General features: G+C 48.2%; 1 protein-coding gene across 1 annotated transcript; it reads right to left on the bottom strand.

Moving 5' to 3' along the window:
* Nucleotides 1-30: 30 nt before the first annotated feature.
* On the bottom strand, nt 31-25,889 carry LOC309342786 (MAM and LDL-receptor class A domain-containing protein 1-like; the record flags this gene model as incomplete). The annotated part of the gene is made up of 26 exons (XM_081863610.1): nt 25,341-25,889; nt 23,352-23,404; nt 22,442-22,591; nt 19,510-19,772; nt 16,678-16,759; nt 14,721-14,765; nt 13,373-13,423; nt 12,537-12,686; nt 10,670-10,929; nt 10,486-10,570; nt 8,570-8,629; nt 8,111-8,182; nt 7,232-7,297; nt 6,341-6,490; nt 5,856-6,115; nt 5,685-5,769; nt 5,124-5,183; nt 4,665-4,736; nt 3,531-3,790; nt 3,360-3,444; nt 2,799-2,858; nt 2,340-2,411; nt 1,211-1,470; nt 1,040-1,124; nt 466-553; nt 31-106 (listed from the first exon to the last, which is right to left on the bottom strand). The coding sequence occupies exons 1-26, from the start codon at nt 25,406-25,408 to the stop codon at nt 31-33; spliced, it is 3,018 nt and encodes a 1,005-aa protein (XP_081719736.1). The 5' UTR covers nt 25,409-25,889.
* Between the last annotated feature and the right edge of the window lie 2,013 nt (nt 25,890-27,902).

Raw genomic sequence — 27,902 nt, 5'->3', positions numbered from 1 at the left:
AAATTCATGGGCATCTTGACTCATGAAAACTCACGTGTGGTAGGAGGGGCTGGTCTGATTGTGGTGCTGGCGGAGGAGCTGCGATGTGAGGTTGCTGCCGATGTTTCTGCAATAACGAGAGCAGGAACTAATCGTTTCCTCTTAGCTTGCGTCCCATGCTGTCTGGGGCAGGAGGTGTGTGGACCGAAAGCAGCCAGACATAAAGAATGCTTTTGTACACACAAAGTAGCTCAAGGTACTGAGACTGGAATTCAGTGTTTTGGGTCCACTTTTGTTGCTCACCCGTCCCCTGTGATTGTTTTCCCAATCTAATATCCAGATGGAAACTCAGAAAAGGAAGCAGAAAACTGAAATGTCAGCAACATTCTTGACCCTGGAGAACTCACCTGTGGTTGGAGGCACTGAGCTGATCATGGTGGCAGTTTCTCTCCATCACCCATCAATCACCCATCTCCTATCAATCACCCATCTCCATAACCCTCTTTATTCTCACCTGGGATCAGTGTGGCTGGTCTGCTGGTGGTGGCCGGGGTGGAGGTTGCTGGTGTCAGTCCTATGTGGAGAATTGGGAATTGAAAATGTGTCAAACCAAAATGGTTAGTTTCCAAAGGGATTGATGCTAGTTATGCAGGAGACTCCAGGAGAAGCCGGTGCCTGAAGCCTCCTTCTGGGTTCCAGACATGCAGCCTTCTGCCTGGCTGATCTTCCGAGACCAGGGACCCCTTGCTGGGACTGAAGAGGAGGCATGTTTGGCGGATTGAGCCTGTGACACAACCCAAGGTGGGCTCTGAAGAACTGACAATTAACATCACCAGCAGGATTTGTTAATGTATCTATTGTTGATCATCAAAGTAACCTACTGTGGAAAACCGATTAGACAAATATTAGCATATAAACATGAAACATGTATTGTAACAGCTTGGATGTTTCTCTCTCATGCACACAGAGCACAGCATTGCCAAAAAAACAAGCTATACCGGGAATATTCAGAGCTCTGCTGATGCTCTGCTCTTCCATCTAGACACAGCATGGATCTTACCTGGGCAATCTCCCACTTCCAGGGAGAAGTCATCCACAGCCACGCCACTGTGGACGTCTTCCCCCGGCTCGCCTTCCACGATTATCTAGGGAGAAAAGGCATCTCCCATCAGCTTCATGGCCAGACAAGGCCACACCTGCAAGGGCCATCCCCTGCTAGGGTCTCCGTTACCTGTGCTCTCTTCCCTTGAGGCATGTTGACTTCACCTCTGTGCCACTGGTCCCCTTTGTTCCCAGGCTGTGACCAGATCAGCTCACGGGATCCACCCTCAAAGGCCAAATAGACTCGCAGGGCATTTCTTTGGGCCGCACCGCGCATGAGGTACCAGAAAGAGAAGCAGTGGGACCTGGTGAAGGTGTAGAAAGGACTGGCCAGGCGTGTTGCATCCCCTTCTTTGGCAGGATGGCCTTGCAGGTAGATGAAATAGCCCTCTGGGGGGAGGGGGGGAAGAACCACACATGTAAGAGAGCAGCACCTTCTATTGGCAGTTTGCCACCAGGGCATGTAGAAGGAGGTGCCAAGTGCAGGACCCCTTGATATAAGGCCTTTGGAGGAATGGCTGGCTGCCCCATTTCATTGAGAGCTCCAGGTGCCAGTCCAGGCCAAAGTGGTCTCCTGGAAGGCTTCTGGACATGGCGATAGTGTGATCTTCCTCACCTCCTGTGGTGTGGTTGGAGGACGGTCCAGTATCTGCTGTGTGTGTCGGACCTTTGTGCCACTTCCAGTTAAAACCGTTGGAGGCCATTTGTCTCCAGGAGCAGAAGTCCATGTCAAAGGAACAAGACAAATCAGGGTGAAGGGAAGGCTCTGGCAAAGCAAGGAGAAAGGCTGGTGTGGATGTTTGGAGGGGCGGGTTGTCCAGTATGGCAATTTGGGACAGGAGGACTCCATGGTCAGTGGGGCTGCAGTTCATTACCAGAAATACACAATTGGTTTCCTTCTCCCCCTGTCCCCATCCCCCAGACCACAGCTGAGGAACACGATCCAACTGTATGCCAGTGCTAATGCTGTCCTGGGCTTCCAGAGTAGAATCATAGAATCATAGAATCATAGAATCATAGAATCATAGAATCATAGAATCATAGAATCATAGAATCATAGAATCATGGAATCATGGAATCCATAGAATCATAGAATCATAGAATCATAGAATCATAGAATCATAGAATCATAGAATCATAGAAGAGTTGGAAGAGACCACAAGGGCCGTCGAGTCCAACCCCCTGCCAAGCAGGAAACACTGCCTGCCAGCAACACTCATGGAGCAAATTCATGGGCATCTTGACTCATGAAAACTCACGTGTGGTAGGAGGGGCTGGTCTGATTGTGGTGCTGGCGGAGGAGCTGCGATGTGAGGTTGCTGCCGATGTTTCTGCAATAACGAGAGCAGGAACTAATCGTTTCCTCTTAGCTTGCGTCCCATGCTGTCTGGGGCAGGAGGTGTGTGGACCGAAAGCAGCCAGACATAAAGAATGCTTTTGTACACACAAAGTAGCTCAAGGTACTGAGACTGGAATTCAGTGTTTTGGGTCCACTTTTGTTGCTCACCAGTCCCCTGTGATTGCTTTCCCAATCTAATATCCAGATGGAAACTCAGAAAAGGAAGCAGAAAACTGAAATGTCAGCAACATTCTTGACCCTGGAGAAGTCACCTGTGGTTGGAGGCACTGAGCTGATCATGGTGGCAGTTTCTCTCCATCACCCATCAATCACCCATCTCCTATCAATCACCCATCTCCATAACCCTCTTTATTCTCACCTGGGATCAGTGTGGCTGGTCTGCTGGTGGTGGCCGGGGTGGAGGTTGCTGGTGTCAGTCCTATGTGGAGAATTGGGAATGGAAAATGTGTCAAACCAAAATGGTTAGTTTCCAAAGGGATTGATGCCAGTTATGCAGAAGACTCCAGGAGAAGCCGGTGCCTGAAGCCTCCTTCTGGGTTCCAGACATGCATCCTTCTGCCTGGCTGATCTTCTGAGATCAGGGACCCCTTGCTGGGACTGAAGAGGAGGCATGTTTGGCGGATTGAGCCTGTGACACAACCCAAGGTGGGCTCTGAAGTCAACATGCGACAACATGTGACAATTAACATCACCAGCAGGATTTGTTAATGTATCTATTGTTGATCGTCAAAGTAACCTACTGTGGAAAACCGATTAAACAAATATTAGCATATAAACATGAAACATGTATTGTAACAGCTTGGATGTTTCTCTCTCATGCACACAGAGCACAGCATTGCCAAAAAAACAAGCTATACCGGGAATATTCAGAGCTCTGCTGATGCTCTGCTCTTCCATCTAGACACAGCATGGATCTTACCTGGGCAATCTCCCTCTTCCAGGGAGAAGTCATCCACAGCCACGCCACTGTGGACGTCTTCCCCCGGCTCGCCTTCCACGATTATCTAGGGAGAAAAGGCATCTCCCATCAGCTTCATGGCCAGACAAGGCCACACCTGCAAGGGCCATCCCCTGCTAGGGTCTCCGTTACCTGTGCTCTCTTCCCTTGAGGCATGTTGACTTCACCTCTGTGCCACTGGTCCCCTTTGTTCCCAGGCTGTGACCAGATCAGCTCACGGGATCCACCCTCAAAGGCCAAATAGACTCGCAGGGCATTTCTTTGGGCCGCACCGCGCATGAGGTACCAGAAAGAGAAGCAGTGGGACCTGGTGAAGGTGTAGAAAGGACTGGCCAGGCGTGTTGCATCCCCTTCTTTGGCAGGATGGCCTTGCAGGTAGATGAAATAGCCCTCTGGGGGGGGGGGAAGAACCACACATGTAAGGGAGCAGCACCTTCTATTGGCAGTTTGCCACCAGGGCCTGTAGAAGGAGGTGCCAAGTGCAGGACCCCTTGATATAAGGCCTTTGGAGGAATGGCTGGCTGCCCCATTTCATTGAGAGCTCCAGGTGCCAGTCCAGGCCAAAGTGGTCTCCTGGAAGGCTTCTGGACATGGCGATAGTGTGATCTTCCTCACCTCCTGTGGTGTGGTTGGAGGACGGTCCAGTATCTGCTGTGTGTGTCGGACCTTTGTGCCACTTCCAGTTAAAACCGTTGGAGGCCATTTGTCTCCAGGAGCAGAAGTCCATGTCAAAGGAACAAGACAAATCAGGGTGAAGGGAAGGCTCTGGCAAAGCAAGGAGAAAGGCTGGTGTGGATGTTTGGAGGGGCGGGTTGTCCAGTATGGCAATTTGGGACAGGAGGACTCCATGGTCAGTGGGGCTGCAGTTCATTACCAGAAATACACAATTGGTTTCCTTCTCCCCCTGTCCCCATCCCCCAGACCACAGCTGAGGAACACGATCCAACTGTATGCCAGTGCTAATGCTGTCCTGGGCTTCCAGAGTAGAATCATAGAATCATAGAATCATAGAATCATAGAATCATAGAATCATAGAATCATAGAATCATAGAATCATAGAATCATAGAATCATAGAATCATAGAATCATGGAATCATGGAATCCATAGAATCATAGAATCATAGAATCATAGAATCATAGAATCATAGAAGAGTTGGAAGAGACCACAAGGGCCGTCGAGTCCAACCCCCTGCCAAGCAGGAAACACTGCCTGCCAGCAACACTCGTGGAGCAAATTCATGGGCATCTTGACTCATGAAAACTCACGTGTGGTAGGAGGGGCTGGTCTGATTGTGGTGCTGGCGGAGGAGCTGCGATGTGAGGTTGCTGCCGATGTTTCTGCAATAACGAGAGCAGGAACTAATCGTTTCCTCTTAGCTTGCGTCCCATGCTGTCTGGGGCAGGAGGTGTGTGGACCGAAAGCAGCCAGACATAAAGAATGCTTTTGTACACACAAAGTAGCTCAAGGTACTGAGACTGGAATTCAGTGTTTTGGGTCCACTTTTGTTGCTCACCAGTCCCCTGTGATTGCTTTCCCAATCTAATATCCAGATGGAAACTCAGAAAAGGAAGCAGAAAACTGAAATGTCAGCAACATTCTTGACCCTGGAGAAGTCACCTGTGGTTGGAGGCACTGAGCTGATCATGGTGGCAGTTTCTCTCCATCACCCATCAATCACCCATCTCCTATCAATCACCCATCTCCATAACCCTCTTTATTCTCACCTGGGATCAGTGTGGCTGGTCTGCTGGTGGTGGCCGGGGTGGAGGTTGCTGGTGTCAGTCCTATGTGGAGAATTGGGAATGGAAAATGTGTCAAACCAAAATGGTTAGTTTCCAAAGGGATTGATGCCAGTTATGCAGAAGACTCCAGGAGAAGCCGGTGCCTGAAGCCTCCTTCTGGGTTCCAGACATGCATCCTTCTGCCTGGCTGATCTTCTGAGATCAGGGACCCCTTGCTGGGACTGAAGAGGAGGCATGTTTGGCGGATTGAGCCTGTGACACAACCCAAGGTGGGCTCTGAAGTCAACATGCGACAACATGTGACAATTAACATCACCAGCAGGATTTGTTAATGTATCTATTGTTGATCGTCAAAGTAACCTACTGTGGAAAACCGATTAGACAAATATTAGCATATAAACATGAAACATGTATTGTAACAGCTTGGATGTTTCTCTCTCATGCACACAGAGCACAGCATTGCCAAAAAAACAAGCTATACCGGGAATATTCAGAGCTCTGCTGATGCTCTGCTCTTCCATCTAGACACAGCATGGATCTTACCTGGGCAATCTCCCACTTCCAGGGAGAAGTCATCCACAGCCACGCCACTGTGGACGTCTTCCCCCGGTTCGCCTTCCACGATTATCTAGGGAGAAAAGGCATCTCCCATCAGCTTCATGGCCAGACAAGGCCACACCTGCAAGGGCCATCCCCTGCTAGGGTCTCCGTTACCTGTGCTCTCTTCCCTTGAGGCATGTTGACTTCACCTCTGTGCCACTGGTCCCCTTTGTTCCCAGGCTGTGACCAGATCAGCTCACGGGATCCACCCTCAAAGGCCAAATAGACTCGCAGGGCATTTCTTTGGGCCGCACCGCGCATGAGGTACCAGAAAGAGAAGCAGTGGGACCTGGTGAAGGTGTAGAAAGGACTGGCCAGGCGTGTTGCATCCCCTTCTTTGGCAGGATGGCCTTGCAGGTAGATGAAATAGCCCTCTGGGGGGGGGGGGGAAGAACCACACATGTAAGGGAGCAGCACCTTCTATTGGCAGTTTGCCACCAGGGCCTGTAGAAGGAGGTGCCAAGTGCAGGACCCCTTGATATAAGGCCTTTGGAGGAATGGCTGGCTGCCCCATTTCATTGAGAGCTCCAGGTGCCAGTCCAGGCCAAAGTGGTCTCCTGGAAGGCTTCTGGACATGGCGATAGTTTGATCTTCCTCACCTCCTGTGGTGTGGTTGGAGGACGGTCCAGTATCTGCTGTGTGTGTCGGACCTTTGTGCCACGTCCAGTTAAAACCGTTGGAGGCCATTTGTCTCCAGGAGCAGAAGTCCATGTCAAAGGAACAAGACAAATCAGGGTGAAGGGAAGGCTCTGGCAAAGCAAGGAGAAAGGCTGGTGTGGATGTTTGGAGGGGCGGGTTGTCCAGTATGGCAATTTGGGACAGGAGGACTCCATGGTCAGTGGGGCTGCAGTTCATTACCAGAAATACACAATTGGTTTCCTTCTCCCCCTGTCCCCATCCCCCAGACCACAGCTGAGGAACACGATCCAACTGTATGCCAGTGCTAATGCTGTCCTGGGCTTCCAGAGTAGAATCATAGAATCATAGAATCATAGAATCATAGAATCATAGAATCATAGAATCATAGAATCATAGAATCATAGAATCATAGAATCATAGAATCATAGAATTTCAGTTCTCTGATACATTTTCTGAGATTTCCTCTGGATACTAGATTGGATTCAAGTACGGCTTGCTAAGGGGAGCATTAGGAGTGGACTCGGAGCTAGACTTCAGCATTGAATTCTTGGCCTTCTGAACTCTGCATTTTGGCAGGTGTTAACATTAGGAAGAACTTCCTGACAGTGAGAGCTGTTCGACAGTGGAATTTGCTGCCAAGGAGTGTGGTGGAGTCTCCTTCTTTGAAGGTCTTTAAGCAGAGGCTTGACAACCATATGTCAGGAGTGTTCTGATGGTGTTTCCTGCTTGGCAGGGGGTTGGACTCGATGGCCCTTGTGGTCTCTTCCAACTCTTCTATGATTCTATGATTCTATGATTCTATGATTCTATGATTCTATGATTCTATGATTCTATGATTCTAGAAAACTCACCTGTGGTAGGAGGGGCTGTTCTGATCGTGGTGTTAGAGGTGCGAAATGAGGTGGTTGACAATGTTTCTGCAATGATGAGAAACAGAATAGATTCTTTAATGCAACCATATCTCCCATGCTATCTGGAGCAGAAAGGAGAAGCCCTAAAAGCAGCCACAGAGTCGCTTCCAGAATGGTTTCCATAGAAAGTCTCAATGTTAAGATACTTAGTTTAGGGTGGAATTCAACGCTGTGATGCGATGCAAGTTCCACCTGGGAAAGCGCTGCAATTTGCTGGATGAAAGAATCTCCCCTTTCCTTTTCCCATGTTGTCCTCTAGGTGTTCTGCTGACCACCACAACCCCTGCCAACATCAGGGGGGCACACAGGGACGTTCCCATTGCACAAACTTAAGTATTCCCTCATGGATTCTGCTGACTGGTCTCCTGACGTGAACATCAGTGGTAGATTGCAAACCACAGAGATTGTTCCCACTTTGGTGAGGAAGCCATTGAGCCAAGAGGGTGAAAGAAAAAGCCAATTAAGTGATACATCTTTGTGTTGGTTAATTGCCTGCCTTTCCAACAATTAATCAGTACAGTTTGCACTTTACCAAAACCTCAGATGAGACGGAAGGAGTTCTTAAGGTGGCCCACCATGTTATAAATAAAAGCTCTTGCTGATTCCTGCATTGTTAAGGAAAAGCCAATCTCTTAATGTTTCCTTCCAGGGGGATTTGGGAATCGGAAGGTCAGTGAAACTGCAATTTAAGACCAGGAATGCACAATATGGTTCCCAATCTAATATTCAGAGGAATCCTTAGAAAATGAAGCAGAGAACCAAAATGCCAGCAACATTCGCGGAGCAAATTCATGGGCATCTCGACTCATGAAAACTCACGTGTGGTAGGAGGGGCTGGTCTGATTGTGGTGCTGGCGGAGGAGCTGCGATGTGAGGTTACTGCCGATGTTTCTGCAATAACGAGAGCAGGAACTAATCGTTTCATCTTAGCTTGCGTCCCATGTTGTCTGGGGCAGGAGGTGTGTGGACCGAAAGCAGCCAGACATAAAGAATGCTTTTGTACACACAAAGTAGCTCAAGGTACTGAGACTGGAATTCAGTGTTTTGGGTCCACTTTTGTTGCTCACCAGTCCCCTGTGATTGCTTTCCCAATCTAATATCCAGATGGAAACTCAGAAAAGGAAGCAGAAAACTGAAATGTCAGCAACATTCTTGACCCTGGAGAACTCACCTGTGGTTGGAGGCACTGAGCTGATCATGGTGGCAGTTTCTCTCCATCACCCATCAATCACCCATCTCCTATCAATCACCCATCTCCATAACCCTCTTTATTCTCACCTGAGATCAGTGTGGCTGGTCTGCTGGTGGTGGCCGGGGTGGAGGTTGCTGGTGTATGTCCTACGATGAGAAATTGCATTTGTTCCTTAAGAATAAATTTCAGGTTAGTCTGGGGTTCAGGGGAGAATGTCCTCCTATAGTGCCCAACATTGCAAATAGGCAGACACAAAACACTTAGCTTCCAAATGTGTAGGGGCTCAGGATGTAGGACCCTCTGGGAGCAGCCAGTGACCAAAGCCTGGCGGGTCTTTCATCATCTGGGGACCTTGAAGGGACCAAGGAGGAGATGGGGAGGGCAGCAACTTTGGGAGATAGACCAAGGTGGGCTCTGGTGAAATGACATCATCAGCAGCATTTATTATGATCTGTATTTTTTATTGCCAATATAGCCTCCCAAGAAGTTGACAAATATCAAAAATCTGTTCTATAAACATTAAAAAGGCAAAGGTAAAAACCCTTGACAGTTAAGTCCAGTTGCAAACGACTCTGGGATGGCGGCACTCATCTTGCTTTACTGGCCAGGGGAGCCGATGTTTGTCCACAGACAGTTTTTCCGGGTTGTGTGGCCAGCATGACTAAGCCGCTTCTGGTGAAACCAGAGCAGCGCACGGAAACGCCATTTACCTTCCCGCTGGAGCAGTACCTATTTATCTACTTGCACTTGGACGTGCTTTCGAACTGCTAGGTTGGCAGGAGCAGGGACCGAGCAACGGGAGCTCACCCCGTCGCGGGGATTCAAACCGCCAACCTTCTGATCGGCAAGCCCAAGAGGCTCAGTGGTTTAGACCACAGCGCCACCCATGTTCCCTCTATAAACATTGTTGGTGTTGAGTTGTTTAGTGGTGTCCGACTCTTTGTGACCCCCTGGACCAGAGCATGCCAGGCACTCCTGTCTTCCACTGCCTCCCGCAGTTTGGTCAAACTCATGCTGGTAGCTTCGAGAACACTGTCCCACCATCTCGTCCTCTGTTGTCCCCTTCTCCTTGTGCCCTCCATCTTTCCCAACATCAGGGTCTTTTCCAGGGAGTCTTCTCTTCTCCTGAGGTGGCCAAAGTCTTGGAGCCTCAGCTTCAGGATCTGTCCTTCCAGTGAGCACTCAGGGCTGATTTCCTTCAGAATGGAGAGGTTGGATCTTCTTGCAGTCCATGGGACTCTCAAGAGTCTCCTCCAGCACCAGAATTCAAAAGCACCAATTCTTCAGCAATCAGCCTTCTTTATGGTCCAGCTCTCACTTCTTTATAAACATTAAACACCCAAAATTTAAAAGCCAAGTTTGTTTCTCTCTCTCTCACACACACAAATACTGCAGGGTCATTAAAAACAAAAAACCCCACTTCAGCAAAACTGAATGTTCCATTCAGTAGCACCTTAAAGACCAACTAAGTTAGTTCTTGGTATGAGCTTTCGTGTGCATGCACACTTCTTCAGATACACTGAAACAGAAGTCACCAGACCCTTCTATATAGTGAGAAGGTGGGGAGGGGTATTGGGTGATTGGCAGATAGCTGTGATGAGCCTGTTGACGACTCTTAACGACTGCAATAGGTCTTACAGGAAAAGACCTATTGCAGTCGTTAAGAGTCGTCAACAGGCTCATCACAGCTATCTGCCAATCACCCATTCCCACCACCCTTCTGAGTAATACCCCTCCCCACCTTCTCACTATATAGAAGGGTCTGGTGACTTCTGTTTCAGTGTATCTGAAGAAGTGTGCATGCACACGAAAGCTCATACCAAGAACTAACTTAGTTGGTCTTTAAGGTGCTACTGGAAGGAATTTTTTTATTTTGTTTTGACTATGGCAGACCAACACGGCTACCTACCTGTAAATGAATGTTCCATTGACGCTCTCCCCACTCCCATCCAGAAACAGCCCCACTGAGAAGCTTTGGTTGTGGGGTGGGGTGGGATCTTACCTGGACAATACCCCTCTTCCATGGAGATGTCATCCACAGCCACATCACTGCGGAAGTCTTCCCCTCGCCTGCCTTCCAGGACTATCTAGGGAGAAAAGGAATCTCTGGTCAGTTCATGGCCAGCCAAGGCTCAGGTGCTGCTGGCCACACCTGCCGATGCCTCACCTGCGAGGGTTTCGGTTACCTGTATTTCTTCCCTGGGAGACACGCTGACTTCCCCTCTGTGCCAATGGTTGCCTTTGTTCCCAGTTCGGGTCCAGATCAGCCGAGGTGACGCACCTTTAAACACCACATAAACTCGCAGAGCCATTGCTTGTGCTGCGCCATACATGTGGTACCAGAAGGAGAGACAGCGAGGGCTGCGGGAAGTGCAGGTGGGGCTGGCCAGGTGGGTTGCATCTCCTGGGCTGACAGCATTTCCTTGCAGGTAAATGAAATAGCCCCCTGAAAAAGAGAGCCCCGCGTGAAATAGACAGGTCCCGAATTGTCTGGCGACCTCAATGCCACCTTTGGGCAAATTTTGGTCAAGAATTGCTGGCTCATTAGGTGAGGTCCAGATTTTGCCATTCCAATTTCAAACGGGAAAATTCCTGTGCATGGTGAAGGCGACTGCCTCAGAGAACTATGGAGTGGAACGGAAGCAAATTTTGGTCAAGAATTGCTGGCTCGTGGTTTTAAAAGACCTTTGGGCCACTGGCAGGAATGATGCTCTAGTCCAGGGGTTGCCAACTCCCACGAGACTGCGATCTACTTACGGAATTAAAAACTGGCAGTGATGGGTTCAGGGCAAAGTTGTTGAGCTTATTTCATGGAGGAGGAGTAAAGCCCCATTTTTTAGGGGTGCCAGGCAAAGTTTTTGTTATGTACTAAGCAGGTAGGATCCTAGAATACAAGTACTGATTGACCTGCCCAATCAGGTTCCAGGAGGGAAGCAGAATCAGCCAATCAGATGGGACTCATTATGTAAATAATGCATATAATAATAATAATAATAATAATAATAATAATAATTTATTATTTATACCCCGCCCATCTGGCTGGGCTTCCCCAGCCATTCCAAAAGAATATTAAAATACATCAAACATTAAGAGCTTCCCTAAAGAGGGCTGCCTTCAGATGTCTTCTAAAAGCCTGGTAGTTGCTGTTCTCTTTGACATCTGGTGGGAGGGCGTTCCACAGGGCGGGCGCCACCACCGAGAAGGCCCTCTGCCTGGTTCCCTATAACCTCACTTCTCGCAGGGAGGGAACTGCCAGAAGGCCCTTGGTGCTGGACCTCAGTGTCCAGGCTGAACGATGGGGGTGGAGATGCTCCTTCAGGTCTACTGGAGCCTGAGGTTTTGGGGGAAATTCAATTACTGTTTTACAAGCTGCAATAGAGAGCATGAAATCACTGCAGGACTCCGAGTATATTTCAGATGTTGAGCTACTTTTTGGGAAGAGGAAAGCCGCATTTGGGGGGGGGATTTTGGGGGAGGAAGAGGAACAGCCACTCACCAACAGGTTGCTGGGGAAACAAGCAGCCTCACTGAGTGAACTCCATCTTCTGTTCTGCAGATCGTGAAACAATGGCGGGCAGGGCGACGGGGCAGGGCCAGATTCTATTTTGCAAACGCTAAGGAAAGGGACCCAGGGATCGACCGTGATCGACCAAAACCTCCCAGGGATCTACCAGTAGATCGTGATCAACCTGTTGGACATTCCTGTTCTAGTGCAGCAGGGAATTTCACCCTTGTCTGGAAGTTTGCCAGCACTGTATGTTGAATAAGGTGCCCAGATTCCAGGGCTGCCGCTGCTGCAATCTAAGAAGTCTAAGCAATAATAATAATAATAATAATAATAATAATAATAATAATAATGATACTCTGCCCATCTGCCTCTGTTGTCCCAGCCTCTCTGGGTGGCTTCCAACATAATAATAACACAGGAAACTTCAAGCATCGAAAACACTCTGCCTCCAGCTGTCTTTGAGGGCCTCTCACATTTCTTTGAGAGTGTCAGGAGACAGTGGCCCTCTGGAAGGCTTCCTGCAGTGGCGATGGTCTGCCCCTCACCTCCTGAAGTGTGGTCATAGGGCGGCCCAGTGTCTGCTGAGGATGTGGGGCCTTTGTGCCGCTTCCAGTCAAATGCGTCTGAGGGCAGCTGTCTCCAGGAGCAGAAGTCCACGTCAAAGGAGCAAGAGAAATCGCAGTGAACCCAGGGGTCTGAAGAAGAAGAAGAAGAAGAAGAAGAAGAAGAAGAAGAGGAGGAGGAGGAGGAGGAGGAGGAGGAGGAGGAGGAGGAAGAGGAGGAGGAGGAGCTTGGATTTGATATCCCGCTTTATCACGACCCGAAGGAGTCTCAAAGCGGCTAACATTCTCCTTTCCCTTCCTCCCCACAACAAACACTGTGGGGTGAGTGGGGCTGAGAGACTTCAGAGAAGTGGGACTGGCCCAAGGTCACCCAGCAGCTGCAGGTGGAGGAGCAGGGAAGCGAACCCGGTTCCCCAGATTACGAGTCCACTGCTCTTAACCACTACACCACACTGGTGAAGCAAGAAAGAGAAGGGTTCATGTGCATCCATGGAAGGCCCAGTGGAATTGCTGGTGGGTTCCCTGATGGAAACTCTGGAGGGAAGCCACTTCATTCTGTGCATCTGCCCCCTTCTCTCTCCCCTCCAGCCGATGGTCCCTTGTCCCCCTCCCTGTGACCCCAGGCTGCATGGACCCAGCTGGGAGGAGGTAGCCGCTCCCTGTTAGAGCCAGCCAGGCAGGGAAGATTGCCATCTTCTAAGGGACCAGGTGGTCCATCCCTGAGCAAGACAAGTAGGGGAGATGTGGGGTTTCCCTGCTTCCCTCTTAATGCTCCCCGCCACGGGCTCAGTCTCTAGGTTCCCATCGTGTCCGCATACCTGGTGCAGGAGTTGGCATGGTTGTCCACAGTGGGGTGGTGAAGAGAGGCACTGAAGAATGAAGGACAGGGTCAACTTAGGGATGTGTCTTTGGGCTCACCAGTCACCCACCTTTCTACTGATTAACTGATCGCTTCAATTGGTGCATTTCCAAAACCTCAACTGATGTGTGATACTGAATGGCCGTCGCTCCGTGGCAGAGCGCTGAGTGCAGTAGATCTCAGCATCTATCCCCAGCATCTCCAAGTAGGGTTGGATGAGTCCCCTGCCTGAAATCCTGGAGAGCTGCTGTCAGTCAGTGCAGACAATACTGGGGTAGATGGACTCTGTTCCCAAGATGGGTTCAGATAGGCTCACTCCAAAGCACCACAGGGGAAAAACCGGGACGCCATCTTCCAAGTCACATGACCCACATGAGATCACAGTCCCGGAAAGTGCTTTTTTAAAGGCATGGTGCCCCAAAACTGCTGCACAAGACCACAGCTCCAGAAAAGTCCTTTGGGGGGGGGCAAGAATGCAGCCCCAAGAGCACAGCACCCCAAATGGCCGCCGTGCTCTGCCATGAAAACATGGGATGTCCCCAACTGGGACAGATGAGGGGTATGTGGTCAGAAGGTGATAAGTCCGCACTCGCTACCTGCTGTAGTTCTCTTAACTTACTGTTAATGGAAAGGCCACAGCAACGGAACAGGAGGAATCACACTGAACAGAAGGATCTGACAAACTGGGAAGCAAGCAAAAGGCCCCTCGCTGTTGCATTGTTCTCTTAACTCATGGGTAGGCAAACTAAGGCCTGGGGGCCAGATCCGGCCCAATCGCCTTCTCAATCCAACCCGCGGACGGTCCGGGAATCAGCGTGTTTTTACATGAGTAGAATGTGCGCTTTGATTTAAAATGCATCTCTGGGATATTTGTGGGGCATAGGAATTCGTTCATCCCCCCCCCATATAGTCCAGCCCCCCACAAGGTCTGAGGGACAGTGGACCAGCCCCCTGCTGAAAAAGTTTGCTGACCCCTGTCTTAACTCATCCCCTGTTGTACTAACATCCAGTTCCTCGGTCTCTGGCACTCCAGATCTTTGTTTCATCTCCGTTGTTTTGTCCAGGTTTCTTCAACCCTCCCTTCATTCCATCCTCAAGCAGGCCTTTGAGGCTGGTTAGGTTCAAAGTGGAGCATGGTGGTCACAAGACCATCGAATCGGCTTCATAGCTGAGTAGATATTCCAACCCAGGTCTTTCCAGACTCACACTGACACTAGGCTTGGCCATTAACTAGTTAATCTAATCATAGCCTGTTCCCTCTGACCGTCTTTGAATTGTGTACATTTCCCCCCAAATTTCTGGCTCACTTGTTTCTGGGATTGTTGTAGGAAGAGTTGTAGAACTGGAGACATCTGGAGGAATAAAGAAAATTATTATGTACTGAGAGTTGAAGAAACTGACCAGGTCAAGATGATTTGCCAGTTATTACGTCCATCATCTTATTTCATAGAGTCCCAGGCTATGACTCAGCAGTTACAAACTGATTTATTGAATGGTTTTAGGTTACAAAAAACAATACAGCCATACTACCACTAAATATAATTAATAAATAAAAAATACATACATTGATATTTAGTTTGTTATTTGTTATTTACCATCTTATTTCCTCCCAAACATTCCATACAACACACATATGTGCAGACACCCACACACCGACACAAAATGATAATAATGAAAGTAAATATTTTCCCCCTTTTATCTTCCAAAATCTTTTCTTCAACTTTGACTTCTTGTCAAGTCCCTTTGCATATATTTTATGTTACATTTGAATGTACACAAAACAATAAACCTTTCTATATAATTTTTCTAATACATTCTGAAAACATAATAAATCCTTAAATGTGGTCCACCTCCTTTTAGTTCCTTTATCACTTGAATACTAGCATGGAGTCAAAACTATTATTATTATTATGGCAAACCAGAGCAGTGCATGGAAACGCCGTTTACCTTCTTGCCGGAGTGGTACCTATTTATCTACTTGCACTTTGATGTGCTTTCAATCTGCTAGGTTGGCAGGAGCTGGGACCGAGCAACGGGAGCTCAACCCGTCATTGCGGGGATTCGAACCACTGACCTTCTGATCGGCAAGCCCTAGGCTCTGTGGCTTAACCTACAGTGTCACCCGCGTCCCTAAATCAGCCTGTACCAGAGGCTAATTTGTAAAAGGCCAAGGGACATCTTGTTGCATTAAGGTGTGGCTGTGGCTGTCCCAGGAACTGGCAGGATGCTCTGCTGTAACCAATAAGTGGATTCAGTTTCCTCAAACACCTTTACAAATGTATTTGGAATACAGCGGTACCTTGGTTCTCAAACGCCGAAAACCCGGAAGCAAGTGTTCCGGTTTTCCAACGTCTTTCGGAAGCCAAACGTCTGATGTGGCTGCTGGCTATTGTTTCTGGGGCGCCTGCACTAATCAGAAGCTGCGCCTTGGTTTTCAAACATTTCGGAAGTCAAACGGACGTCCGGAATGGATTAAGTTTGGCTCTCTTGTTTTTGCTACTTACGTTGCGTTTTTGTTTTTGAGGCTTTTTCGGTTAATTTGTTTTCGTGACTGTGTGGAACCCAGTGTGGAACCCAGTTCAGCTACTGATTGAGTGTGTGACTGCTGAAATGGATAACAACCCCCCCATTCAAACAATGCAGTGCAGGTAAGAAAAAAAAATTAATTTTTATTTTTATTATCTGCAATACTGTCTTATTTATTTTATAGTACAGTACATTGATTTTATTTTAGGGATCAATGCTCTCATTAGATAGTAAAATTCATGTTAAATTGCTGTTTTAGGGGCTGTTTTTAAAAGTTTCATCCGTTTTGCATGACTTTCTATGGGAAAGCGCGCCTTGGTTTTGGAATGCTTTGGTTTTGGGACAGACTTCGGGAACGGATTAAGTTTGAGAATGAAGGTATCACTGTACGGAGCTTTTACTTCCACTAAATTTGAGTGCCGGTGGTGTCACAGGACTGGCTACTCACTTCCTCCAAATCACCCTTTATCCTGCTATAGTTGATCCACAAAGGTGTAGACACAGGAACCCTGCGTTCTCCTGAAAGGGATTTATTTTTCACGAGGATAACTTGCAGGAATGTCCTGATATAATCAGGGCCCTTTGATCTCCTGCTGCTGTTTTGCAAAAACAGGGCCCTGGCCTTTCTGTGGGTATCACAAGCCCACCGCTGAGCACCAACTCTTTGCCGTGAGGCAAACACCATGCAGTTATTCCTGTTCCAGCTAGGATTGAAACCCAGAGGAAAAGCTTGCTTACCGCAAGGCCCACTCCTGACAGCCACGTTGTCCAGCGCTGTGTCGCCGTCTTCCGTCAACCCTCGGATCGCCACAAAGGCCACCTTGTGAAGGAGAATTAAAGCAACACAGCCCAGTCCCCAGTCAGACAAGAGTCTGAAGAAATGAACTTATGCTGCCAATTCTCGTAGTAGACCAGTATAAATTAAGCAGCACATAAGCGGCACACAGAACGCTATCAAACCATTCTACGTTCTAAATCTTATATTCGTAACCCCAAAACTGAGATAGGTTCATGGGCAAAACAGGTGACGAACGCCGGCACCCTGTCTAACTCTTGTGCGTAACATCACTGACACTTCGTTTGATCAAACTTATCCTCGTTGATATCTAACCCTTGAGCGCAACATCGCTGAGACTTTGTTTGATCAAACTCACCTTTGCTGATATCTACAGGAGCCTGGCTAAAGGAACTTTAAAGACTGAATCTTCCTTTTGGACACAATTTGAATGAGTTTTCTGTTTGTGGCTTCTGTAGTAGATCTTGTACATAGCTCTCTCAATTTTTGGATTATTAATATATAAGATTTAGAACGTAGAATGGTTTGATAGCGTTCCGTGTGCTGCTTATGTGCTGCTTACTTTATATTGGTCCTGCCCAGAGAGTCAGCTGTGACTGAGTAGGACTCAAACCCAAGGCTTCAGGTTACAAGAGAGGAGATTCCGACTAAACATCTGGAAGAACTTTCTGACAGGAAGAGCTGCTCAGCAGTGGAAGAAATTCCATCGGAAAGTGGTGGACTCTCCTTGCTTGGAGGTTTCTAAGCAGAGGTTGGGTGGTCACCTGGCAGGGATGCTTGAGCTGAGATTCCTGCATTGCTGGGGGCTAGACTAGACTAGAGGACCTCCGGGAACCGTCCAACTACAATTCAACCATTCTATTATTTTCTTTGTCTAATTGTCAGTCATGCTATTTAAAAATGTGGAATTCTTTTTAGCTGATTTTCAACTGCAATATTTTATTTCCTGATTTTTATTTTGTTTGGGGGGATTACTGTTCTTGCAACTTTGTATCTGATTTTTCTAGCAGTGTGTAAATTGATGCTTTGCAGAATGTGGAAACTCTCTGGGAGGTTTTTTATTTGCTGTTTATCTGGGATACATTGAAAACTTACACTTTGTTTAAATATAAGTGGTATATATAAATTGTCCAAATAAATAATTTCTGCCATGTAATTTAAGGAAAGATGGTTATTTTGTTGTTGCTGTTGTTCTGGCAATACGGAGACAGAGGATCTTGCCAATCTACCTCAATCCCACACAAATATCTACGAGTTGCTCCTGATCTAGCTTGGGAACGCAAGAAGGGTCTTCCTGGATCAGGCCCAGAAGGTGCTCATCTAGTGTAGCATTCTCTTCTGCCTAGGAGAACCCCACATTGCTCAACCCTGTTCTATATCACTACAGAAAAAGGCAATTAATGTATGGTTACCAGATTTTTTTCAATGAATCCGGGGACACTTTTTTTTTTTTTTTTGAAGCTGAGTAGCAACAGGGAGTCAGTAGTGGGGATGCTGAGGCAAAAGTGGCCTCCCAATTTTTCTCTCAGGCCCATATAAGTTCAGCACAAACAGTTGGGCCTGGTGAGTATTTAAGGTCCCCAACCCTAATCTGCGGGTTGCCATCCGACTGGATTTTTTTCTGATCCTGATCTGATTTGAGGATGTATTTTTATTGATTGTCAGATTTTATGTTAATGTGTTATACATTTGATGTTAGCCGCTCTGAGCCCGGCTTCGGCTGGGGAGGGCGGGATATAAATAAAATTTATTATTATTATTATTGTTAAAAGACCCTGGGCCCAAGCACACATGCATATTGTATAAAGGTGCAGTGGCGTAGCGTGGGTTGTCAGCACCCGGGGCAAGGCAAGTAATTTGCGCCCCCTAACTCGTGAATTTGCGCCCCCTAACCCTAACCCCCAGATGTTGTGCCCGGTGCGGCCGGCCCCCCCTGCACCCCCACGCTACACCACTGTAAAGGTGCAAAGCACCACTTTTGCACCTTGTGAAAGATAAATACGCAGAGTTTTTTAAAAACTGGGCAACGGCGCACCGCCCACCCATCACTCCCGAGCCTCCCCCTATCTCCTTCCCCCTTCCCCCTTTGTTTTGACACATCAGGGAGGCTCAAGAGTTGTGGGCGGGCGGCCATTGCCCAGGAGGGGCGCAAGGCACATGGTTTCTCTGCCAGGCAAGGTGCAAAGCCCTTCTTTCCCACCCTGTGAAACATAAATGCGCAGAGTTTTAAAAAAACTGGGCAATGCCCGCCCGCCCGCAACTCCCGAGCCTCCCCCGATCAGTCAAAACAAAGGGGGAAGGGGGCAGGAGATCTGTACCGCCCGACGTCCCCGGTTCCCCTTTGGCAGTGGCGATGGCAGAGGCAGTCAGCAGCCTGGAGGCAGTCTGGTAGCACAGTTGGCTCTGGCTGGCTTCAGGAGCTGCTTGCTGCCGTGGTACCCGGGGACTTCCAGCGAGGCAAAATGGCGGGCACCACAGCAGTGGGCAGCTCCTGAAGCCAGCCAGAGCCAACTGCACTACCAGGCTGGCTCCGGGCTGCTGAGGCTACCGCTGCCACATTTCCCGGGAACAGATTTGCAAATCTGGGGACATTCCGGGGACGGTAATTGTCCGGGGACAGATTTGCAAATCTGGGGACTGTCCTCAGAAACCGGGGACGTCTGGTAATGCTAAATTAATGTAGTTGATGAACATGCAAGCATCATTTTGCTTTCTTTCTTCTCTTCACGCTCCCCAGTCATGTATACAGCACAGAGTGCTTTCATATGTCTTACCTTGATGTCCCTCTCTCTCAAGAAATGCACGGATATGGACCCATGCAACCAGTCCAAGCTCTGAGCCCCCTTTTGATGCCACAACATGAATTCGTCCTCATCGGTCAAGATGACAACTTTCAGCTCGTTTGAATCCTCTGAGCCGGACATGTGATACCAGAAATCGATGCATATTTCCCCGGAGACCACAAGCTCCTGACTCTCAAGGGTGGTGGTGTCAAATGGAAGGAGGTTGCTGGCTTCTTGGTAGATGAAATAGCCCTCTGGGAGGAGAAATGAAACACACAGAAAAGTTGTAAACTCTCCTTTGGGGGCCTCTGCTTGGAAGCAGAGAGCAAGCGCTTTGGGATGCAACGCAAGAGCTACAGGCAGAGGGGTCCTGACAACAGGAATAAATAATAATAATAATGATAAATAATTTATTATTAATACCCCACCCATCTGGCTGGGCTTCCCCAGCCACTCTAGGTGGCTTCCAACAAAATATTAAAATGCAGTAATGCATCAAACATTAAAAGCTTCCCTAAACAGGGCTGCCTTCAGGTGTCTTCTGAAAGTCCGGTAGTTGTTTATCTCTTTGACATCAGGTGGGAGGGCGTTTGACGGGCGGGTGCCACTACCGAGAAGGCCCTCTGCCTGGTTCCCTGTAGCTTTGCTTCTTGCAGTGAGGGAACTGCCAGAAGGCCCTCGGAGCTGGACTTCAGTATTTGGGTAGAACAATGGGGGTGGAGACGCTCCTTCAGGTATACTGGGCCTTTGAGGCTGTTTAGGGCTTTCAAGGTCAGCACCAACACTTTGAATTGTGCTCAGAAACATACTGGGAGCCAATGTAGGTCTTTCAGGACTGGTGTTATGTGGTCTCGGCGGCTGCTCCCAGTCACCAGTCTAGCTGCCGCATTCTGGATTAGTTGTAGTTTCTGGGTCACCTTCAAAGGTAGCCCCATGTAGAGCGCATGGCAGTAGTCCAAGCGGGAGATAACCAGAGCATGCACCACTCTGGCCAGACAGTCTGCAGGCAGGGAGGGTCTCATCCTGCGTACCAGATGGAACTGGAAGACAGCTGCCTTGGACACAGAAGCCTTGCCAGCAAAAGTTACCCTTTTCCAAACTCCATTCAGGAGACTCTGGGAGGGGCTGCTGCCAGCTGAGCTGTGCGTATGAGCAGAAGTTTTGGGGGACTGGGCTCTAGGTCACATGACTGTGCTGAACAGGGTTTGGAATGGATGGACTGGGTTTCGGACTGTGCAGGAAGTGGTGCAAAGTCAGCTCTTTGTAGCAAACGAGCTCAAATATGATAGCATGGTAGGAGAAATGGGAAGTTATGCTGAACCACAGAGGTGGAAGGAATCACAAGGAAAGAATCCCTGACAGGTGGCTATCCAGCCTCTGCCTAAAAACCTCCAGCGAAGGAGAGAACGCTGAGAAATGCTGTAAGATAACAGCAAAATCAGGACTAATTCTTACAAAGTCCTAATCCTAATATATTATATAATATATATAATATATACTAAACCTAGTATATTACACTGGTACCTTGGTTTAAGAACAGCTTAGTTTATGAACAACTTGGATTAAGAACGCTTTGGTTTAAGAACTGACTTCCGGAACGGATTACGTTCATAAACCAAGGTACTACTGTATATAAATCCTGGTCTGAAACAAACAAAATGCTTTCCCCAAAGCTTATTGAGTCCACTGGTGGTGAATATTTGGGTCTTTGATGGCAAGGAGGGTTGGGGGGGGGGCTTGCTCTATAATGTTACACTACAGCTCCCCAAATCCCTGACCATTAGCCTGTGATGTAAGTCATGGGCCCCGCCTGCTCCTTCAAATATCACTGGTTTGTTCTTTTCTATGTATAGGGTGTCCGCGACTGGACCTAACGGTCAGGGGCCCGTTCACCTTTACCTTTTTACATTCTGCATGGACTGGTGGCATGGCAACATGTGCAAATGGCTTTCTGCTGAGTCTGTCAGCTGTTGAGTCCTGAGCACTCACACAACAGAGAGGTGATATTTGGAGCTTTTGTTTTTGCTATTTTTTATTTTAAAAAATTGCATTTTTTTGTGTGTGTGGCTTTTTCATTTTTTTTGACTGTGACTTGTTCTTTGTTTTATGGGACTGGCTTGTGACTGTGGCTTGTGATTTCGTTTTTGTGACTTGTTTTTGTGACTGTGTGGAACCCTGTTCAGCTACTGGTTGATTGTGTGACTGCAGAAATAGATAAAAGCTCCCCCATCCAAACAATGACTATCATCAGCGCACATAAGAAAAGAAAAAAAAAATTATCATCTACAATCAATGGATCCATAAAATGGAGAGTAAATAGAGAGTAAAATTCATGTTAAATTGTTGTTTTAGGGGTTGTTTTTAAGAGTCTGGAACGGATTAATCCATTTTGCATTACTTTCTATGGGAAAGCACACCTTGGTTTAAGGACACTTTGGTTTAAGAATGGACTTCTGGAACGGATTAAGTTCGTAAACCAAGGTCCCACTGTATAGGAAGGAGAGGCCTCACAACTTATTGTTCAAACTTATTTTCACCTGTACGACTGGCAGGTGCCCCCCCCCCATCTTACATTTGTGCAACTGCTTCTTCCTGCCTAAGTGCAGAACCTCACATGTGCCTCTCCTGAAATTCATTGCGTTAGCTTGCGCCCAGTTCTCCAATCTGTTTGGGTCATCTTGAATCCCAGTTCTGCCTTCTGTGGCATTAGCTACCCCTGCCAGTTTGGTGTCATCAGCAGATTGGATGAGACCCCCTTCCTTCCTTCCTTCCTTCCTTCCTTCCTTCCTTCCTTCCTTCCTTCCTTCCCTCCCTCCCTCCCTCCCTCCCTCCCGGTCATCTGCCCATATATTCTCCCTCACCCACCCCACCCCACCCCCCTTTGGTGAATCTTTGGCTGCGTTGCCACAAAACCAACACCTACTTCCATCAGGATAATCCCCCTCTGGGCCTGTTCCGAGGGTCGGCGTTCCACCTCTACTCCGGATCCAGCTTCCAAAGCTACTGCTACAGGACTGTTCCCAATTGCAAAAGGGATTGAGGTTGTCATTGAAGTCACAGCTGGCTAGGATGCCTGGAACACAGAAGCAGGGCCGTCATTACCCGGGGGTGCATGGGGTGCAGGGCACCCGGGTGCTGAATACTGGGGGGCACTAGGTGCCCACAGCTGAAGCCACCTAAGCTCTTAACCATCTACCTGTTATGAAATAATAAATAATTTTGATCAAGCTAGAAAAACAAAACATGTATATACCTAGGTATTACCGAAATGTATACCTACTGTTTCACTAAAGGACTTTCGACTTTGTGCGCACATTTCCCAAAGGCGCGCCACGCCAGCGGCGGCGCTTGTCATTCTCAACAGCGCCGTGCATGGGAAACTAACTCTTACATCAAAATATTATGTTACGTACTGTATTGAGCTGCTATGTGGCAGCACGGTGAGTCAGCGTGGGCACCTTTGACACAACTGATGTTTCTCCTAAGTAGGTGCCTAAGCAATACTTATAAGTTTAAGCGTGGTGGTGTTGCATACTTAAGTATAAGTGTATTGTAAAGAAATGAGCAAACAAAAAAGTTCGTTTCTTTTCCCTCCCTTCTTTCATAAACAAGGCATAAGCGTGGTGTCTGACATAAGCGTAATAAAAGTTAATTTGGGTGCTAAACTAAATTTGGGGGTGCTGGCCGGATCTTTGCACCCACCCAGCGGTGCATCTGCTAAAGACAGCCGTGCCCAGAAGCATCGTGAGATGGAGGCATGGGGCTCCATGGGCCGCTGGGCAGGAGCGACAGGAGCCGTTCCACAAAGGAGAGTTGCCAAGAGAGGTGCCTACCTGTGTCATAAGCCCAGGCATCCCTAGTAAGGGTTGGAACTATTTCTTCTGCCCTGCTAGGAGAGATGTAAGCAGATTAGGTCAGGTGTAGGCAGTCTTGCAGGAATCGCTTTGCTTTTTTAATCAGAACCCAGAGATCTAACAACCAAGTCACGTATAAAAGACACATGAAGAGAATGAAGAGGCTAGGAATGTGGGCTTGTTTTGACTACCAGGACAGAAGGCAACTCACAGCATCTCCACTCAAAACCCCAGCAGTTCTTCATTTCAGCTGCATACCGTGTTTTTCGCTCTATAAGACGCACCTAGTTTTTGGAGGAGGAAAACAAGAAAAAAAAAATTCTGAATCTCAGAAGCCAGAACATCAAGAGGGATCTGGCTTCTGGGATAGCCGTGCGAAGCCTCCACACGGCAGTGGGATGAAGGCTCCCCCTGCCCGGAAGAGGCTGCACGTGGCTAAGCTGCCCTCTGTCCCTTCGCCCACCTCCCACAAAAGCCAGCCAAGAGCCGCACACTCTTTAAAGGGAGCACGGCTCTTGTGGGCTTTTCTACAAGGTGGGAGAAGGACAGCCCGTCAGTGATGAAGGCTCCCCGCTGCCCTGCGGAGGCTTCACGCGGCTAAGCTAGAAGCTAGAACAGCAAGAGGGAGCGCTGCGTAGCCTGGGATAGCCGCGCAGCCTGCATTCGCTCCATAACACGCACACACATTTCCCCTTACTTTTTAGGAGGGAAAAGGTGCGTCTTATAGAGCAAAAAATATGGTAATTTAGGGCAGGAGGAATCTTGGATTAAAGCAGGGGAATGTAAACGTGGCACTTTGATACCAGGGGCATTGAATGGATGTATGGACAGCATGTATGGAATGGCTGCCTGGGCGCTCCCTCTGTCTTTGCTACATTTCTCCGATCTGAAAACAGCTGCAGCAAATCTCTCTCTTCTCCATCATCAGGTCTAGCCAACTGCCACTGGCGGCATTGGAGCAAAACCATGTGCAGCTGGCCCTGGACTGAAGCTGTTAATGGTGACAGTGCTTAAAAACAATAGGGGAGGGAAGGTGGGTGGGTGGAGGGAAGCAGCTCCCCCCCCCAACCTCCTGCCTTAGCAGAGAAAAATTGTTTGGGGAGGGGGCAACTTGTGGCAAAGAAACTGTAAGCATGGGAAGGGTAAATCACTGCACCTCTCCCCTTCCTCTACTTTAAAGCCCCTCCCCTGCAAAAGAGCTTTTTTTTTACTGCTGTTTTACAAAAAGGTGTAAACAACTATTTATATTTATACCCCACCTTGTGTGACTGTGCAGTTTGCCTCCAAGGATTTAACAAGGGGTTGTTCATACCACTCCGTCACACCTTATGACATCAGACATTTGTCTTCAAGACGCCACAAGACACTATGCTAAATGTGAGGAGAGCTGAATCTTTTTCACGGTGGGGACCGTTAGCCATGAATATTTGCTCTCTGAAACTGTATGCAGACTGCTAACTAGCGGAATGCAAAGTGTACATTGCCAGCTATCTGTATAAAAGCATCTGTGGTTATTTATTTATTAACAATATTGACATAGCCATCCAACTTGATTGATTCCAAGGAAGGATACAATGCACAACACAAGCAGAACATGCAATGCCATAAAAAAAGAGAGAAAGAAACACAACTCTTTTGTGCCCAGGAGTCTAAAGCTGCCTATTCAAGCAAGAAGAGGCAGCAGGATTTGACATAATGGGCAACTTGGCTGTTGACTCGGCAGAAGGGATGGAAATGTCCTCTTTCCAAAGCACATCCAGGGTCCGCCTTGGACTTAAGTTGTCAGCCAGGCCAAAAGCCAGCACTGGCTTCTCTTCTTCCCCCAGAGAAGTGGGGAGAAGAAGATTTGCACACCAGCCCTCGCTGGAACAGGATGATTCCCACTCCTTGACATGGACAGTGGATAAATGCATTTTATGTTTGGCAGGAGGATAGTGAACTCAGGATGTGGGAGACAGAATAACTTACCCTTTGATATCCATCACCGAGAGGCAGAGGAGAAACACGATAATCTGGAGAGACTGCAGGGTTCCCATGCTGCATTGGATGAACAAAAAACTCTTTCTGGTGCCCTCAACATAATCTTAATCCATCGCCTTTGCAAGCCAGGAGCAGAGTGAGAACGTCACCTGTCACAGCCACAGTCTCAGAGTCACCTGTCCGTAAGAGGAGCTGGGCTGAGCGGAGGTGGCCATAAAAACCCGTCTGGGCAGGTGTGAGCAAGCGGAAAAGGGAAAGGTGGCTGTCAGCTTTCACTCAGGAAGACCCCTTCTTTCTACCTACCCTCTCAGGACCAGGGTCCCAATGCAGTGTGAAGTTTTAAGTTGGGCTTGGTGGCCAAATCTAGAAGGATGACTAAGAACCCAAAACCCCACTCCACCTGTGCAAATCTCCCAGGAAGCTACTGTTCCCACTGGATTTGCACCTGTTCAACCGAGTCTCATGAAAGTTCAAGTACATACAGATCCTTCAAGTCGTGGGTGTCGGAGAAGCACAACGTGGTAAATTACAGTGTGTGTGTGTAAGAGGGCTGAATTCAATAGATTTTTTTGACACACAGCCAAATCACACATACACACAAGCTCATTTACATAGGTTCCAACAGAGAGAACGGTCATGTGGTCTGACCCTGCCATCAATGGCGTTGAAAGGCTTACTGTTTCCCCTGAACAGCAGCATCCCTCCAGACAGGATCTCAAAAGGGGGAGATGGTCTCTCTCAGGCCACCGTTGCCCAACTGGGGGCCCTCCAGTTGTATTGGACTACAACTTTGTTCAGCCCTGGACAGCCAAAATATCTGGAGGGCACCAGGTTGGGGAGAGGTGCCTCAGGCCAACGGCTAGCTGGGTCACAAGTTTTCAGAACATGCAAGTTGCCTTCAGGCAGAAATAAGCAGGAATCTCTTTGATCCAGAGCTGCTTTGCTAGCCCTAGGGATGTGGGACACTGGGCCCCTCCTGTTTATCAATCATTCATCCTGAATTGCTTCCAGAGGTATATTTGCATGTCTTCCCATCAGTCGTTTATTCACCTCATGAAATAAAAATAATGCCCGACTAGTAAGCTGGGTAAGCATCTTAAAAAGTAGAGACATCCCCTTGCCAACAAAGGTCCGTATAGTAAAAGCTCTGGTTTTCCCAGTAGTGATGTATGGAAGTGAGAGCTGGACCATCAAGAAGGCTGATCGCTCAAGAATTGATGCTTTTGAATTATGGTGCTGGAGGAGACTCTTGAGAGTCCCATGGACTGCAAGAAGATCCAACCTCTCCATTCTGAAGGAAATCAGCCCTGAGTGCTCACTGGAAGGACAGATCCTGAAGCTGAGGCTCCAAGACTTTGGCCGCCTCATGAAAGAGAAGACTCCCTGGAAAAGACCCTGATGCTGGGGAAGATGGAGGGCACAAGGAGAAGGGGACGACAGAGGATGAGATGGTGGGACAGTGTTCTCGAAGTTACGAACATGAGTTTGACCAAACTGTGGGAGGCAGTGGAAGACAGGAGTGCCTGGCATGCTCTGGTCCAGGGGGTCACTAAGAGGCGGACATGACTAAACGACTAAACAACAACAACGTAAGCTGGGTGTCTGCTGTTCCTCTTGGTTATGTAAGATGGAGAGAAGCATCTTCTTCTCCTCGATTCTGTTGGAGACGTCTTCAACAGAATCTACTTTTTAAGGTGCTACAGGAAGGAATTTTGTTACCTACCTGTGACTAGAACCTTCAAACAGTTTGACCTCAGCCCCAAAAGTGCACTCCTCTGTTGTCTCCCAAGACAGACAGATGCCAACAATCTCAAATTAATTGAGAGACTTGTGAAAGAGACAAATGTGACCTCTCTTTTTTATGCATTCAATAAAACCCCACCAAACTGAGACAAAAGATTTTACCTTTGCTTTTCCTTTTGAAAACCGGGTGTACCAGGTCAGTTTTTCATGTCGTGCAATTTCCCATCTATTGCTCCACCACAATCTCTGCTGCTGAAAGCGCTCTTGAGACTGACAAGGTAGCGTCCAAAAAGGAATGGAAAGCAAAAGGCCAGTTCTGTGCTGCCACCTGCTGGCTCGAAAACAGCAGAACCTCCTCATTTGAACAACAACAACAAAAAAGACTCCTAAAGGTCCATATAGTTAAAGCTATGGTTTTCCCAGGAGTGATGTATGGAAGTGAGAGCTGGACCATCAAGAAGGCCAATCGGCAAAGAATGGATGCTTTTGAATTCTGGTGCTGGAGGAGACTCTTGAGAGTCCCATGGACTGCAAGAAGATCCAACCTCTCCATTCTGAAGGAAATCAGCCCTGAGTGCTCACTGGAAGGACGGATCCTGAAGCTGAGGCTCCAAGACTTTGGCCACCTCATGAGAAGAGAAGACTCCCTGGGAAAGACCCTGATGTTGGGAAAGACGGAGGGCACAAGGAGAAGGGGACGACAGAGGACGAGATGGTGGGACAGTGTTCTCAAGGCGACTAACATGAGTTTGACCAAACTGCGGGAGGCAGTGGAAGACAGGAGTGCCTGGCATGCTCTGGTCCAGG

This window comes from Podarcis erhardii (genome assembly GCF_964252035.2).
Source record: "Podarcis erhardii genome assembly, chromosome: 5".
Lineage (NCBI taxonomy): Eukaryota > Metazoa > Chordata > Lepidosauria > Squamata > Lacertidae > Podarcis > Podarcis erhardii.
The sequence above is the reverse complement of the archived record's forward strand: the minus strand, read 5'-3'. Positions and strand labels throughout refer to the sequence as shown.